General features: G+C 32.3%; 1 protein-coding gene across 1 annotated transcript; it reads left to right on the forward strand.

The window, feature by feature from the left end:
* Window positions 1-5,972: 5,972 nt before the first annotated feature.
* LOC125856994 (pentatricopeptide repeat-containing protein At1g43980, mitochondrial) lies at window positions 5,973-8,342 on the forward strand. The gene has a single exon (XM_049536654.1). It carries the CDS (start codon window positions 6,071-6,073, stop codon window positions 7,985-7,987), a length of 1,917 nt encoding a protein of 638 aa, XP_049392611.1. The 5' UTR covers window positions 5,973-6,070; the 3' UTR covers window positions 7,988-8,342.
* Window positions 8,343-18,661: the final 10,319 nt, after the last annotated feature.

Genomic DNA, 18,661 nt, shown 5'->3' on the forward strand with positions numbered 1-18,661 from the left:
TGATATGTAATATTGGTAAAAAATACAACATCTGATACTTTATTATTAGTAGATACAAAATTTAGAAGAAGATATTATGTATATGATATATCAATGCTTCAAATAATACCTTTTTACATGTTGTCTCTTTTAACTTTGGCACACATCGTTACAAAAATATTAAGTATCAAATACACAAAATTGATACTAAAATTACTCTAACTTTTTTAAAGCTATATCATTGCTTCAAATGATACCTTTTTTACATGTTATCTCTTTTAACTTTGCCACACATCGTTACAAAGATATTAAGTATCAAATACACAAAATTGATACTAAAATTACTCTAACTTTTTTTAAGCTGATATTAAATTTCCAGAAAATTATTATGTACATGAAACACAATTGTGTCCACAAATATCAAAATTGTATGTATATGATATATAATATTGATAAAAAAAACAACTTCCGATACTCTATTATTAGTAGATACAAAATTTAGAAGAAGATATTATGTATATGATATATAATTGCTTCAAATGATACCTTTTTTACATATTGTCTCTTTTAACTTTGACACACATCACAACTATTGATACTATTATTCTATCCCATACAAAATTTACAAACAATTAAGTATCAGACACACAACAATGTATACCAAACTAACTTTATCAGAAATTAACAATAAAAAATGTAACCAGAATTCAAAACATGACATTTTTCATTTATTGCATCATAAAATAGTAACCTAAACATACTTAATAAAATATCAAATTTGAGAATTATTAGACATGAAGCATAAAAGTACTTTTAAAAACAAGCATCACGAATCTTTCGGGAAGAGAGTACATGTCTTCTATTGTGACCTTCCTGTCCACATTGTCCACAACAGTTTGTGTTTGTGGTAATCTTTTCATCTAGATTTTTCTTCCTCTTTTTTCTTGGCCTTCCATGCATTTTTTGTATCTTGGTGGCAAGACGACTTCTTCCAAAACACATTTCGGAGCTATCCAATCACTTTTGTCTGGCATTGGTTCTATTGGAATTGCATATGTGTTTGTTAATACATCATGTTTATAGTAATCAGAGCAGTAGGGGTGTACATGTTTAATAATTCTCTTCTTCAAAACAGTCACTGCGTGTGCACAAAGTATCTCGTCATGTTGAAATCTACCACATGAACACGTTTTCCTCTCAAGACAAACAATGTATTTTATCCCACCTTCATACACTGCAAAAATATATTCAGAAGATGCAACCAACTGCAAATGTTTAAAAATTAGAGATACATTAAACGAATTTTGATTTGATATGCTTAACAATATAATGAGCAGTAAAACTAGAAACATAATACTTGTAATACAGATATTTACCTTCATTTTCGCACATTTGGACGCGTTTATAATCAATATTTCTTCAATTTTTCGCCCTAATGTTTCCTTTGTATAAGATGTTATTTCTAGATTTTTGCAATTCCAAGTACCAAATAGAATTCTAGCTTCTTCCAGAAAGTCTATAATATGTAATTGTCGTGCATCAACAAGGCAACCATTGATACATTCCGCTATGTTCGAAGTCATCATTCTCCCCATGTTCACTGTTGCATGAGATCTAGCCCACCTTTCATACCCATCATCTTAAAGATACTTCTTAACTCTGCCATCTACTTTTTTCACTTTAGCCATTAATTTTTCAAAATCATCTTTCCGATTATGTCTTTTCCATAAATAACTTAGTATGGATTTGCTTCTCCTGAAGTATGTACACACATTTTTCCAGAGGTGCCATATGCATGCAAAATGAGGAATATTTGGATAAACAATACTTACATTCTTCATTATGCTTTCATTTCTAGCTGATACAACACACATTTGTTCTCTATCACCAAATACATTTTTAAATTGTTGGAAGAACCATGTCCATGAACAATCATGTTATTTGTGTATCATGACCAACATAATAGCAACTAAATTATAAGAAATGAAGAATGTTATAAGATTGAAGTATCGCATACCTTTTGCTATCAGATCTTTGAACTCTAAAATTGAAGTTATGCTTTATTTTGTATTTTGCCATTACATCTATTAGAGTTGCCTTTTCCTTGTACAATTGCTTCACTTCCACATTAGAAACATTTGTATCTGATATATAATTTTTCACCTCCGTTTCTGGTATGTAATAGGAATCACAAATTTTCGACTCAACAATGCTTAGAGCCTTTGCGTCCCTTTTTCCACCTTCAACACACACAATTGCACCTGTTGTTGCATTAAAATTTTGTATCTCTTCATCATTTTTATCCGATGTATCAATGCATAGTGAATACATACAGAATCCTACATCATGTTTCTTCTCTTCTATGTACAATTTCACCGCCATTTCATCCTGAATACACAATGGAGATGAATTACCTTCTACGACATATCTGATCTCCATATTTTTTTTATTCATCAAAATTCAATTATGCTGCAATTGCTGAATTAAGATTAACGAATGAAATATTTTCCCCAACCACTATGCCATCTTTCTATATCGCTTGTATCTAACATCACTTTCCCATATTCCTGATTGACTTAACAAGATCGAAATATTCATTACAAATCTTCACCAAAAAATACGTTGCAAAATTTTTTGAATCGGCCTTCCAGAGCTTTTCGCAACACAGGAAGAGAGAATTTCAAAATTTGAAATTTTAGTTCAGTAATCGTTTTATGAATGATTGATTTGTAGATGAAAGAAACGTATGCGTGAATTGTGGCAGTCAATTTTTATTTCTGTTTTAAATCCCTTATTTAATGCACTAAACTGATAAAATCCCTTTTTGAACGCACTGAATTGATGATTACAGCTTCTAAATTAAAGTATCCGCCCGCATATTAAAGTATCCGCAAGACAATAAAATAAAGGAAATTTTGTAATTTCTGAAAGAGTAGGGATAAGAAGTAATTTGTTTATTATACTATGTGCTTTGTATAATTTTTACATTAATTAATTTTGTCATTTAATACGTTTCACATTTTGATTTACTAGAAAAATAATTCATCAAAACTAATTTAATTTAGCCCAAACCCAGATCTACCTATTAAATCACCCACCCATGACGCAAACAAAACTCCACTATTTGGAATGATGTCGTTTTATCTGTAGATGCAAAGAAGAGGATTCTGCAAATAAGGTGAAGGAGATCAAGGCCATGGAAAGGGAGTAAACAACGGGGATTGGACCAGAGGAGGCAGACGACGGTGACAAAAGAGGAGGATAGAGAACCATATCTAATCAGTTCATCGAAAACCAAACGATTGAAGGGTGTAAGCGGTTATTGACTATTAGTTCATCGGAAACCGAACGATTAAAGGGTGTTTAGAAAGGTAATGGCATCGGGTTTGAATCATCATGGTTTCAGGCAGAGGAAGAAAATTGAAAATCTTGTTGATCAATAAAATATATCTTCCCTATCGGAACTATTGTTAGTGCCGCTAGAAATATTTTAAGTTAATGGGTTCTCGTGTTTAGAATAATTGGGTTTTTAGTTGAGGAAAATTGTATATAATAACAAACTATTAATTCAAATTAAATATTATAATCATAATTTGATTTAATTGTACCTCATAGCAAACTGTTGTTATTTCGCCTCTCTCCTCTCGCTCGCCACTCTCGTTTCGCTGGGCAGTCTCGTTCGCCTCTCTCGCTTTTATACAAACACAAATGTATAAAATGTATTTGTGTTTGTATAAAGCGAGAGAAAATTGTATATATACATATATTTTCATTCTCCTCTTTCAGATCTCGCTCGCCACTCTCACTCGCCTCTCTCACTTTATACAAACACAAATGTATACATTATGTTTGTGTCTGTATAAAGTGAGAGAAAATTGTATATACAAATTCAAATGCATATATTTTCGTCTTATACACTTATGATTATACAAATACGATCTTCCCCTGCCCAGTTTTTTTTTGTCTTTCTTTCTTTCTCGCTTTATAAAAACATAGATTATACAATTAATTCTTTTGTATATGTATACCGAAACAAATTATACAATTGCTTCTTTTGTATATATGTATAGCGAAATAGCCATAGCAAACATAAAGTTTGCTAGGGAGCGCAATTATGCAAACTATAACTATAACTATAACATACAAATATGATTTTTGTGTTTGCTATATGTGAAAATTGCTCTTTTAGTTGGGTCAGGATTGGGTGGATCTAGGGGTGTTAAAAATAACCCAAACATAGGTAACCCGCCCAGAATTTTAATTAAGGGTTGGACTCAAGATAATTTTAATTGAATGCAATCTCAACTTATTCAAGCCTAACCCATTTTTAGAGAATCCTCAATTGAGCCCAATTCAATCTTCAATTTCAATCCGTTTTAAAACTTTTTACTAAGATATGTTCTTATATTAAAAGTATGAATTATTATCTTTTTTTTAACGAAAAAGGGCCTAAAATACCCTCGAAGTATTGAAAATGGTACAAAACTACCCTCCATCCACCTATTAGCTCCAAAATACCTTTGTCATCCACCTATTGGCTCCAAAATAACATCCACCTTTGGGTCCAAATTTGACCACTTATTTAACGGTTTTAAATTCAAACTATTTAAATATTTTTTTTAAAATACGTGGCGCTCAACTATTGGTTATAATTTAATTAATATAATTTATAAACCCACCTATTAATAATTAAACCCGCCCCAAATCCACCTATAAACAAAACCATGAACCCTTCCTTTCCAACGTTGTGTTCCAACTTCTATAAAAATATCATGTGTTTGGAGATTGCGGTGTTTGATACCAAATTATGTAAACAAAGTAGCACACAAGATATTAGATATATGTTGCCCAGGGGACTTAAATTTTCTCCAGAGCACCTGTATTGGTACTAAGAGAGCATGATGAAGGCCATGATAGAAGACAAAAATATGATGAAGAACATATTAATAAGTTATAAACCTAGGAGAAATTGACTAAGAAGAAGACAACGTTGGAAAGAAAGAGTTCAGGGTTCTGTTTAATAGGTGAATTTGGGTCGGGTTTATTGATTGGGGAGGGTTTAATTGGTAATGGGTGGGTTTATAAATTATATTAATTAATTAAATTATAAACAATAGTTGAGCGCCACATATTTTTAAAAAATATTTAAATAGTTTAAATTTAAAGTCGTTACATAAGTGGTCAATTTTGGACCCAAAGATGGATGACAAGGGTATTTTGGAGCCAATAGGTGGATGTAGGGTAGTTTTGTACCATTTTCAATACTTCGAGGGTATTTTAGGCCCTTTTCTATGTTTTTAATTATTTTTTTAATGTATGAATTATTATCTATTTTACATCTTTTAGGATTATCTATTAATTTGTTACTTTTTTAAAAAAAATCTTGAGCTGAAATTCGAATTGTGATTATTAAAGTTAAATATCACTATATTAAAATTATTGTGATTAATTGGGTCAAATTGGGCGGGTCAAGACCCAACCCGTTTTTTAGCCCATTTGAACCCAACCCATTTGAGCACAAAGTAAACTTGGACGAGTCAAGACCCAACTCGATTTCTATTTCAATTCATTTTAATATATCCAATTTCAACTCAGCCCGCCTATCTTACACCCCTAGGTGGATCCATGTTGAGTTAAATTAATTTTAGTTAATCATGCCATGTATTTAATGAGAATAATAATAATTATTTGAATTAATGAGCGTTTTGTGAATAAGAGTAATAAAGGGCCACAAAAGTTAATCCCAATGACGTTCTGTGACCAATAAGTTTAACAAAATCAAATATTTTCTTCGAAAATTATGATCAAACACATGAAAAAACTTTAGCAAGACTTCATCCAAAACTAATTTGCCAAAATTATTTAAAAAATGTATGTCAAACCGGAGCTTAGTCTTCACCAAATCACACATTAGATTTTGTCTAATGTCTGAAATATTTGAACTTTACCTACAAATTAAATGTGGCGCTCATATTTGTGAAACTCAGTAGCAGAATGGTTCCTTTTACCTTAGGAATATTCAAAGCTACACTGAACGGGATTTGTGTACATTGTTAAGATTGTTTTAGCTTTCTTCAGTTGTTGTAGTTGTATGTACCCTTTTGTACAAAGAGTTTACAAATACCACACACATTCACTTTCATTCTATTCTCGTCTCATACCCCACTGCCTCTCATTCAGTTCTTTGCAAATACTTCATGGGAAATTAATAAAACTTGGTTTCAACAAGAATACTTTTCTGGGTAATTGTTATCTTGATTTGTATAGCAAGTTTGGTACAAAAATTGATGCTTTTAAAGTCTTTGATGAAATACCATACAAGAATGTTGTGTCCTGGAATATATGGTTGAAGGTGCTAGTTCAGTCAGGTGATGTGCATTGTGCACGCCAATTGTTTGATGAAATGCCTGAGAGAGATGTTGTGAGTTGGAATTCGATGATTTCGGGGTATGCTTTGTATGGGTTGTTTGAGAATGCTTTGGGTGTTTTCTTGGAAATGCAAAAGTATGGTATTAGGCCTAGTGGATATACTTACTCGATACTGGTTTCACATGTAGAGTTTGCTTTCCATGGCAAGGAGATACATGGAAATATGCTAAGGAATGGTGTGGATTTGTCTAATGTGGTGGTTGGGAATTCACTGATTGATATGTATGGAAAGCTTGGGATAGTAGACTATGCTACTGGTGTATTTTTAGCCATGGAGACAGTGGATGTTATTTCATGGAACTCATTGATTTCGAGCTGTTGTAAATCAGGGTATGAAGATACAGCTCTGTCTTATTTCTCTTTGATGAGAGCTTGCAAATATTCACCGGATGGGTTCACAATGTCTTCAGTGCTTATTGGCTGTTCAAACTTGCGCAGTTTGGAGAAGGGCAAGCAAATCTTATGTCTTTGCGTAAAGATGGGATTTTTGTGCAACACTATTGTTTCAAGTGCAGCAATTGACTTGTTTTCTAACTGCACCAGAATTGAGTATTCAGCTCGTATATTTAAGGATTCAAATATTTGGGATACAGCTCTGTGCAATTCAATGATTTCGAGCTATGCACTGAACAGTTTAGAAGAAAATGCCTTGCAGCTATTTGTCCTAACTTTGAGGAAAAATATTAGACCTACTGAGTTTACACTCAGCTGCATTCTTAGCTGTACTACAACTTTCCCTGTGGATCTGGGGATTCAAGCTCATTCTTTGGTCATCAAGTTAGGCTTTGTATCAGATCCTGTTGTTTCCACTTCACTTGTAGATATGTACTGTAAATATGGATTGATTGATTCCGCCACAAATATTTTCAATGACCTACTAACAAGAGATTTGATATCGTGGAACACCATGATCTTTGGGCTGGCTATCAATGGTGAATCTACCAAATCACTCAGCCTTTATTATGAACTACTTGAACTTGGTGGTCAACCAGATCGAATAACATTGACTGCGCTTCTGTTAGCTTGCAGCTATGGTGGATTTGTCGATGAAGGTATATCCATATTTTCTTCAATGGAAGAGGAATATGGAATTACACCTGGCATTGAGCACTACACTTGTGTTGTGGGCATGATGACCAGGGCTGGTAAACTTAAAGGAGCCGGAGATATATTACAAAATATGCCTCACGAGCCCAACAGTGAAATGTGGGAATCAATACTTCTTGCTTGTGATATTTATGGGGACTTGAAAGCAACTGAAAAGGTTGCAGGGAAGATAATAGAGTTAGCACCAGAATCATCTCTGCCGTATTTGGTGCTAGCGCAAGTATACGAGTCCAGGGGAAGATGGGAGAGCCTTGTTCGGGTCAGGAAGGAGATGAAAGAGAGAATAGAAAACAAAGTAGCTAGTTACAGTTGGATTAGTGTACGCAGCAGTGTAATCATGTACCAAGCAAACCAAATTCTTAGTTGTGGCAGTAAGGACATAGGCATTTATTCAACATTGAGGCTATTGACAGAGGATACATGGGATGAAGGTTTATGCCAATCAGTTGCAACTGGGAGTAATAGCTGCTAAACAGATGAGTATAGTGCACAGATAGAAAAGCAAAATTTAAAGTTGATTCTTATACAATGGGCAAAGCCCAACTTTGTTTTTGCTATTGATGTGGATTTGCTATAAGTGACTTGCAAGGTCTGAATCTGATTCATTGCATCAAAAGGGATAAATGCTTTTCCAAAGTTCAAATTTTCCACATGCATATGATGGAGAACTAGTAAGGGTAAAACGATACTTTGCCTTGTTTCAGGATGCAGAATTGGAGCAATTCCATAGAACTCAGAATGTTGCATCTAACAAAAACCTATATTTTGTATTTTGGCCTTTAGAGAGGTATTAACTTCATCAATATGAGATAATTCTTTCAGCTTGAGTAGTAGTTTTATACACCTTAATCAAGCCACAAACATCTCTAGGGAGCAATGATTGTCCAGTAGCAGATATCACTCATATAACCTCTCCATGTCTTGGATGCCTCATCATAGAGTTTGAAGGCTGAGAGATGCTTAGTTTGACGGGAAGATTAAAAGGTAATGTAGAATCTTATCTCTGTGTAATCTGTGAAGCTAACATGTCTACAAATAATTGAGTGTTTACTTTATATGTTAGTTTGCCTTCTTTCTCATTGTTGCTTTTATGATAATCATTCTTGATAGATCAGAACTTTTGTGGAATTTCACTGGGTATGTTGTTGTTGATAGATCATAACTTTTCATTAAAATCACACGAAGTTGATTTTAAGAACATGTACAATGAGAATGAGTGGATCAATCACACTTAGCTAACAAGTTATCCCAATCATCTATGCAAGTAGGATCTTCGATTTACACCAAAAGACTAAATGAAACAAAAATTAAGTTACTTTAATTTCTTTCAGTATGATGGATCANTGGCTTTTAAGCCAGTTTGACCAGTTTAAAAGCCCATCCAAACAGGCTCTAAGTTACTTTAATTTCTTTCAGTATGATGGATCAATTCTTTTTCCTTCTACACTATCCAAAAAACATATAGAGCTGTGTAGTTCTCCATATAGCCCTTCATTCTTTTTCAATTCCGCACAGCTTCCAACTCGTAATTGCCTCCTCAACTATACTTGGTGAAGCCCTTCCAACATTGAACGATGAACATGTGAGGTTCCATAGTTGTTTAGTGAATTTGCAATGTAACAAAATATAGTCAGTGCTCTTCCCACTTTCTTTGCACAAACAACACCAACTCACTACAATTATCCTTCTATTCATAAGATTATCAGATTGTCAATATTGCTCCTTTACAGCACATATGTGGAAAAAAAAAAAACTTTCCACGTTGCTTTACCACCCCAAACATTCTTCACACCACATTTTTACCCTCATCCTCAGTTAGCTCCCTATAGTGTGATTCCACCAATAAGATTTGTATATTTCGCCTTCTACACCATCTAATCCTCCTTTCATCTTTTCCTTCTCAATGCTGATCGGAATATCTCTTCGGAGAACACTATCCAATCTGGCTCCCTGATTATCCTGTCTCAAGTGTTCTCCACTATAGCACCCATATCATTTCTCAATTAGTAAGCCCATGCGAAAGTCTCCTTTATAATAGTGTTTTTTTGCCACACTTCTTTCACTGAATCGTGCAGCACTCTTACAGCATTACCCACTGCGTACCCAGTATGTGTAACATTCATAGTCCCCTTCGATACACTCACCCCATACATGGTTATCTTTTCACCCGAGAACCATGAATTATCTGTGAATTTGTTTTTTCGTAATGTATTTTCCTCTTGGGCGGATCTCCACAGCCTCTTCCCGTTAATGTCACTAAAAACAGGGATTCCTCGTATCCTTCATCCCTTCTGTCATTTGAAGTTTCATCTTCTAATAATCTAACAATTTTTGCTTCTATTCCCCTTCCTTTCCTTCCCACGTGTGATCTCTCGTCAACTTTTCAGTCGTTGTTAGAAACATGCAAAACAAAAACATGTAGTATGTGGGATACTCCGTCTATCTTAATTTATATGTCATGCTTTCCTTTTTAGTATATCCTGAAAAGAATGTCATACTTCCTTATTTAGAAACAATTTAACTTGAAACTTCCTACCCTACACTTGATGAGATCATTTATTGCCGCACAAATATCAATGGTTTGTTTTAGAACACAAGTTCCAAAAGTCTTCCTTTCTATCTTAAACTCCGTACCGAGTCAAACACCGCCACATAAATTGGGATGGAGGGAGTATGAGATTACGTGATTTACCCACCCTTAGATAACCACCTTCTTTTCCATTGTGCTTAAGTTTTTTCTCAAATTTCTCTGCTACCAATTCCTCTAGTCCCTTGTCCTTAAATTTCCCCCTAGTGGCAAACCCAATCATCTTAGTGATGGTTCTGTCACCTTACTTCCATACATACTTTCCAATTTAGAAATATTCAGCACCTTGCCACTTAGTACCAACTCGAACTTCCATAAATTGATGTGAAGTCCTGTAACTGCTTCAAACCAAACAAATATCCTGAAGAAATATAGACTGTCCACCTGTGGCTTATCAAAAGATAATTACATAAAACAGAGCTTCTAAAAAATTAATTTATCATCAACAAACAAATAAAAGATGTGATATAGCCTTTCTTCCTCTTGTTATCTTTTTTTTTTTAATTCTTTGTATAAAATATTCATCCTCTTACTATCATCAACGAAAAGTAGATGTCAGGTATCATTGGTGACCAGTAGATGTGGTATTGCCATTCTTCTTCCTATTTCCTTCACTGCTTCAATCCCTCAATATAGCCTCTGCCACCGTTCTGTCTATGAGCCTTCTAAAGGCCTCCATCTCAAACAACGACGACTATTGGGACAAACATGTCTCCTTATGTTATATCCCCCTCCAGATACTCAAATATCTGCAAGCAGTACCATTCAAAATAACATAAAAGTTTTCCATTGAATATGGTTAATGAAGATAGCATCAATTTAGTTGAACTTTAGCTGATTCATGTTGTATAAAATTGAGGACAAGGGCATAAAAAAAGGACTGGAACTGTATAAAACCTTGGCCTTTGGTTGATATCACTGCGTATAGTGTAAGAAAGAAACTTAGAGATAACAGAATGCATCAATTGACAGGGAACTAAATCTGAGACCTTTAACGACCTCCAAAATGGAAATAAACATCTGTGTTCAATGAAAAGAAAGATTTTTATGACTGGAAGGTGACTAGAAGATAAAACAGGGAAACTAGCAATGACTGAATTAGTTTTAAATGAAAAGGTGTTAAATGTAGAGATTCTCCTATTGACCAGAAAAGATTCTTGACAAGTGGTTTTTCAAACTTTGGGTGTTTTTTTCCTTGTAAAAGTTATTTATTTCTGGTAGTTCTTGCTGCATTCCTGTGTTTTGTAGGCATACCTTCTTCAACTTTGTGATACTGAGACAACGAGAATGCTGTCCTTTCGGTCCAGTTATTGACTGTTTGTTCTGGCTTTTGTGTCGACAGTTTGTGTCTTGTAGGCATAGGTACACTAGCAAAGTGCTTAATTTTTTCAGCACATCATACTACACTAGCAAATGCCTTACACAGCTTTTCCTGCTTTAGTTATGTTCTTTCTGAATGTGAAATTTTCTCTGTGATTGATTGACATCGTTTTGCATGATGAAATCGATAATGCTAGAAAAAATATTTTTAACCTAGTGAAAAACAGTCTTGTAATGTGCCTTATATCAAGTTTTAATTTTCATCAGTAATTATTAATCTGAAATAATTGAAGTTGAGCACGATGAGCCTGTTTATGGCGTGTTTTCTTATGTGATCAACTCTTCTCTTCTTAGTACTTAGAAGCCTATAAAAGTCTTCATTCTTGATGAACTTCGAATTTATGCTTCATTTTTTCAGGTACAGAAAATTCCCCGTTCTCGGTTCTCCATCTTACTGCCAAAAGGATCTGGATGAATCCTGAGAGCTTGTTATCAGAAAAGAGGTGAGCCTTTGTCAAAATTTCCTATGATGTTGAATTCTCTGAACAGCTGCAAAATATTCTTGGATTGGAAAAGAAACAAACCTTTTTTCATGTTTGTGTAACAAAACTACATTATTATTTTGCATAAAGAATTGATGAGTTTTTTTTATAAAAAAATAAATACAAGCTATATCTCTATTCCCTACTACTTTGTCTTCTCTTTTTTCATTGTGCAATATTTTTCAGTTTATGTTGTCTTATCTTTTTAATGAACGAGAATTATTTAGATAAGTCGAATAAAAGATAGTATTGTATATAATTTGAGTTTTGAGATCAGTAATGGGAAATATTTGTTTGCTCAAGTTTAAATTATAGTTATGTTGCACAAATTTGAGAAGAACAAAGTTCATGTAATGTTTGAAACTAAATGGCAGTGTAATTCCCTCTCAAAAGGCCACAAAAGAAATGAACTCTAGGCAAGGAATGTTAGGCTGTTTAAAATTTAATAGATCAACAAAAGGCCAAACACATACACAATCCCTCCCCTAAATTTCATTTAGCAGTTCAACTCAATCTTGTTTCATTTTAACCCTCCAATTACATTTTTCATATACCACTTAAACACAAAATATTGATTGACTTGACCGGTGAGATTACCCACTTTTTAAAGCGAGTGGCACATTAATTTCATAGTTTCATTTTTGATTATTTTTAAATTTACCCCTCCTATTGGAGCTCCTACCTTTGTTCCCTTGGTGACTTGAACTAACAATCTTAAAAATTGAAACTTGAAAGTGAACGGTTTTACTATTCGAACCACTCCCTCTTATTTTTATTTTTCTATTTAGTTTGATTGTTTTTTTAAAAAAAACTTTCAAGTACGTGAATATGGACAATGTACAAAATGTATAAATGCTAAAAGTGGAATATTTTACGTGTCACTCTTATCTCTCTCTACCTATATATATGACTTGAAACCTATCCAAAAGATCAAATTAAAAATAGCTAAATATCCTCCCTACCAAACTTCGAAAAAGAGCTGTCGACATTTCCCTTCTAAATTATCATGTTTTAGCACCTAATTTCATTTATTGGCAAGTATACATAAAAAAAAAAAAAAAATCTTCTTTTCCTAAAATTTAATAGTAAATAACTAACTAGAATAGCTTTGACAATTGACATCGTTCATTCTCCTTGTTCTGGAGAAACTTTACTCTCAACACTTTAAGTTAGCAAGATTAATAGGTTTATACTAGGGTACCAACCCTCGTTTTGGATATTTAGATGCTTAATCTGATTCAGACCTCTTAATCTAAATATTGTTAAGATTCTCCTACAAATCTGATTCGTTCAGATCTTTTCAAATCTGCCTAAGAATCAAACGTACTTACTGGGCTGAATCTGAATAATTAAGATTCAGACTTTCATTAAGTACAAACAAATGAGACTGAAATATATACCTAAAAAATCGGTTTGTCTTTCCTCAGCCTCTTCAAAAATTTGCAAAAAAAAAGAAAGTAATATAGGACAATCACAACAACAATTAGCTTCAATTCCAAAATTTAGCTAAGAACACATAAATTGCCTTGACTAAATTGGCAATTAAAAAAAAATAGAACTTGCTTGGCATGCCTAAATAGCATAAACTTTTATATTATATTACATCGTGGGATAAACTACTTTAATTATATTACTCCTAATTGTCAAGAATTGGCTAGTTTTTAGATTAGCTTGGCATGCCTAATTTAGCCCACATGTTTTTCTTTTCCTAAAAACCATGAAGGTAGGAAAAAAAAATAAGGAAGGGATTATAAAATTGAGAGTCAAACGTAACTCTCACTAATAAAATAGAAATTCAGATAATCAATTAACTGAGCTATTAAAATTATCTATTTTGCACACACGTTAAGTCTCGACGTAAGCAATTTAAAGTTTGGTCTTTTCGCTCATCATAAGTTCTTTAGGAATTAAGTTACATAATATGACATGACTTGTGGGTTCTGAAACTGAATTGTTTCCTTACTCTATATACGTTTTATGGGAGTGAAGTTGTGCAATACGACATAACTTATTATATTTTTTATAACATAACTTGTGGAATATTATAACGTGAAATAAAAAGCTTTAGAAAAATAATGAAGTTCAAACTTTATAATTCTTAATATATCTTATTTAGATATTATGACTACGTCTTTCAACAATATATTTCTCCTCTTCTTCTAATAATATTCCGAAATACTATTTTCGCCTAGTAATAGTAAAGTTCTAGCTAAGTTTTTTACTAATTTGATCCGGAAGAAAAATCTCAAAAGTCATGCATTTTAGAAATTAAATATAATAATTTAATTTTAAAAAATATCACATGAACAAAATTAAATTTAATGTGGCAGATGAGTTATGTAACTTACTCTTTAAATGAGATCGTGCAAAAATATACTCCCTCCATTTCAAATTATTGAATTGTTAAGATATTTTTATTTTTCAAATTAACTTAATTGTTCAATCTTCAAAACTATTTTTAGAATATTTTACCAATTTTACCCTTCATCAGCTAGTATTGGAATTAATTTTTATAATTAATGTTTAGTTACTTTAATCATAAATTTGACAATAATTAATAAGGGTAAAAATGAAAAGTTATGCATAATTTATGTATTAATCTTCTTTTCTAAAGGGTGTGAAACACCTCAGCAATTCAATTAAATTTGAAATGGAGGGAGTATGAAGTAGCCAAATAATTAGAAGATAATTAAGACTATTGATAATTTAAATATACTAACTAATAATTCCTACCACATTAAAGGAGGTCTTTAGGTATGCTGCCTATTTAATATAGGGGCGTGCACTATTTGAATTAATAATTTATGTTATTTGGTTTAATTTCAGATTTAAAAAATAATAATTGAATTTTTTTAAAAAAAACAAATTTTATGTATGTATGGTCATATGGAGTTATCATTTTTGTCCTTTTTAGTTATTGTTTTTTATTACGACTTAGTTTATATTTTATGTTTGAACATTTATAATTGGTGTATTTTTAAGTATTGTGTTTTAAGTTTAACTTGTGATTTATTTTAGAAATGTAATGACTTGTTCCCGTCGTTATAGAAATGCCAACGGGGGAAAATTTGAGGCCGAAAAACTTTTTCGTAGTATTTGGATTTTTCCAACCTAGTCCAGATTTGGACAAAATCGGAGTCTTTAAGGTGTATGGAAATCTGGTAACTACCGGGTGAGTTAATTGTGATTTTGATTACATAAGTAGTTAGATAACTCGTTAAGGAATCCATATGACTTTACGAAATTGAATTCGGGCGAGTAGAAGTCCCGAAATCGATCTTAGCGTAAAGGGTATTTTCTGAGCGTCGTTGGTTAGAAGTGTGTTGTGAAATGGAAATTTTGGAATTCTTTAAATAGCTCTCTGTTTTGTGCCTTGGCGGGGATTTTGGTCTCTATGGAGGGGACGATGTAGCGGGGTGGCGGCGGTTGTGGCAGGCCAGACGCGACTTAAAGTCGTAAATAAACCCCTAAACGACCTTATTTGGCACTTTTCGATTTTTACAACTAAGGAACGAACCCCAGGTGACTCTTGCTCATTTTTCACCATTCTTGAGGCTAAAGGTAAGCTTTTTACTCCCCGAATCTGTTTTTCGATCCGTAGAACGTATTAGAATGGGTAATTATCGATGGGGAAGGGTTTTGATCTAGATTCTATGGTGGAAACAAGCCTATTTTGGATACTTGAGATCATGGATTTGATCTAGGGTTCATAGAATTGTTAGTAATTCGGGTAATTAGTGATTGTTTATTAATTCCCGTGTTATTATGATTGTTTGTAGACCAAGAACAAGCGGAATGAATTCGAAAAGGGAAGGATCAAGTTTCTTACGGTTTCAAGCTTGTTTCGAGATAGGTGATGGTTGTGATTATATGATTGTGTGATGTATGTTTGTTCTTACTTCATTATGATACATATATGTATATGAATGTTGCATTATTGATCACACTTGTTGTAAATGAGATAGATGAATGATGGTTACGATGAAATCATGACTTAATTGTATGATCTTGAGGATATACTTGTGATTGTGATTGTGGTGTGATTGAATGGATCCGTTGCCACGTTCCGGCATAACTAAATTGGATCGGTTGTCACATTCCGGCATAACTATGAGATCGGTTGGTACGTTCCGGCATAATCATTGGATCGGGTACCACGTTCCGGTATGCTAACTGTTTGGGTTTGGGTTCCATGAGACGACCAATGATTGGATATAATTGTGTATCTTAAGAAATGTGAAGTTGTTCGTTGTTAGTAAATGTTGATAATATTGTATATGTTCGTTATATGCATGTGATTATATTGTTGTGATGACTTATGTATGTTGCACTTAGTGGGATAGCCGTGTTATCCTATTAGTACATTGTAGTTGTGTACTGATACTGCACTTGCTCTTATTTTTGTTGAGTATATGACATCTTCAAGCGGCTACTGATAGACCTTGTTTAGGAGATCAGTGAACGTCGTTCGAATTCAAAGGTGAGTCAATTCTTCTGGGCTGCCATGAGTTTTCCTTTCGTCTATGTCCACATTTCGGACTTAGACTATGTTCTAGTTAGTTGATTAGTTCATTAGATTGAGGTTGCATCCCTTCTTGTTTAGACTTGTTAAACTTTAGATGTTTTGGTACATTGACTTTCAGGTTCTAGGCATTACTTCAGCATTGTTAGTTTATTATTGTTAGACTTTTGTTAGAGTTTATGGGAACTCTATTTATTTCCTTAGTATTTAACTTGCTTCCATAACTTAAATGCCTTAGTTTTGGTTTAGTTGCTTGGTTTGGGTTGTAGTAGTGGTGTTAGTGTGGGTGTCAATCACGATAGTATGGGTCGGGATAAGAAAGTAAATTTAAGAGATTCAATATTAGTACTATTTCTCCTTGTACTTATAGTTTTTCAAATTGCAAAAATAACTTTTATTATGTTGTTAATTATGGACATAATCAAATAACCAAATCGAAAAAAGAAAAACTAAACCAAACAAAATAAACTTATTTTAATTCAGATTGGATTATACTTTTTTAAGATCAAAAATTAAAAAGTCCAAACCAAACAGTACAAAAATTGGACACCCATAATTCAAAATCACATTGTAATAATTAGGATCACAAATATGCCTAGACACATATTTAAAGAAAAGCATTATTTCTTTCGTTTGATTTGGTATGAAATTTTAATTAAATATGAAAATTTCGTAATATCTAAAGGTACTCTCGAAAAGAGTAAATCTTTATTGACTTCTTGTCAATTAAGTGAGATTCAACATGAATAAAATGTTGATACAGTCATTAAATATTTATCAAATATGTCATTATATTTTAAACCGGCTAAAAAAATATATTATATAAATTATGACAAAAAAAGTATATGATATTGTAAATGTATGTAAAAAATAATTCTATATATTACTTACTTATCAAATTAAAATAAACTACACATTAATTTCATAGTTTCTTCAATTACGTGAATATGGACAAATGTATAAAGTCATGGATGCTAAAAATGCACTATTTTACGTGTCACTCTTATCTCTCTCTACCTATACCTATATGACTTGAAACCTATCCAAAAACTTGGAGTATTTTTTCAAAAAATGGCTTCATATCTTCCACCTATTCATTATATTATAATATATATATTGATTATTGAAGATGACTTCTTTCTTTTTTCACTCCGTTGGACAATTATATTGAGATTCAATTAAACTGTCTACTGCAATGTTCATTTCTAATGAAGTGCTTTTCATTTGATTTTCTTTTTCATTCTAAGTGTTTGAAATTAAAAAGTTTGATTAACAATAAATGAATTTCAACTATCTCACTACGATTTATATTGATAAAAATATGACTCTTTTTTAAAACATGAGAAAAACAAGAGTATATAATCGACGATGAAAACAAAGCTAGGTGCTAAGACAAAATTGTTTATGAGACTTTGATAAAATTCCAATACCAAAAGAAATATTTTTTTAAAAAAAGAAATAGATTGGGGTCAATTTATTTATGTATTATTTGAAATTGAGCAATTTTGTTTTCTCGTTAAAATTTTGATTTAATATTTACTATTATCCGTAGAAAATAATCTCATATTGCATTAGGTTTCCGGAGTTTTCACTCTAAGTATAATTAAAAGTTAAAAAATAAATTTAAAATTATGTTAATATTATTTGAAGAATTTTAATACATTGAGTTTATTTATTTCACAAGTACTTTCAGTACATGTGCAATTAATAATCTGAACTTTTCCTTTCTTTCTTTAAGTTAAGACTCTTTTTCATTCTCTTTAGTTATTTATTTATTTTGGTTATATATTTTTTATTTATTTAATGTAGGTGAATATAGTAGAAAAAAAGATTTCAAAGTTGTCAACTAGATGTTTTAGAGAATAAAAAAATGTATATATTTAGTGACATAAGTTTCTATCAATGGATATTATAATGCAAAAATTTATATGTACAGCGGCCAAAAATATTATTCATAGGAATTTGGGGCGCATTTATTTTACAACCAAAAAATTGGTAGGGGGGCAGAGTATTAAATTAAATTCATATGTTCAAAAAAATGTGGGGGAAGGGGGGGTGGACCTGAAATTAAAGAGAATAAGAAAAGGAAAATTGTATACCTATGATGAAAATATTTGATTGGGAGCGTCATCTTCAAAAATGAAATAATGTGTGAATTTGGTTAGTTTTGACATT

Source organism: Solanum stenotomum, chromosome 2, assembly GCF_019186545.1.
Source record: "Solanum stenotomum isolate F172 chromosome 2, ASM1918654v1, whole genome shotgun sequence".
Taxonomy (NCBI): Eukaryota; Viridiplantae; Streptophyta; class Magnoliopsida; order Solanales; family Solanaceae; genus Solanum; species Solanum stenotomum.

What these genes read in the sequence shown, in the direction of transcription:
- LOC125856994 (XM_049536654.1), top strand. Translation starts at nt 6,071, where the DNA reads ATGTACCCTTTTGTACAAAGAGTTTACAAATACCACACACATTCACTT.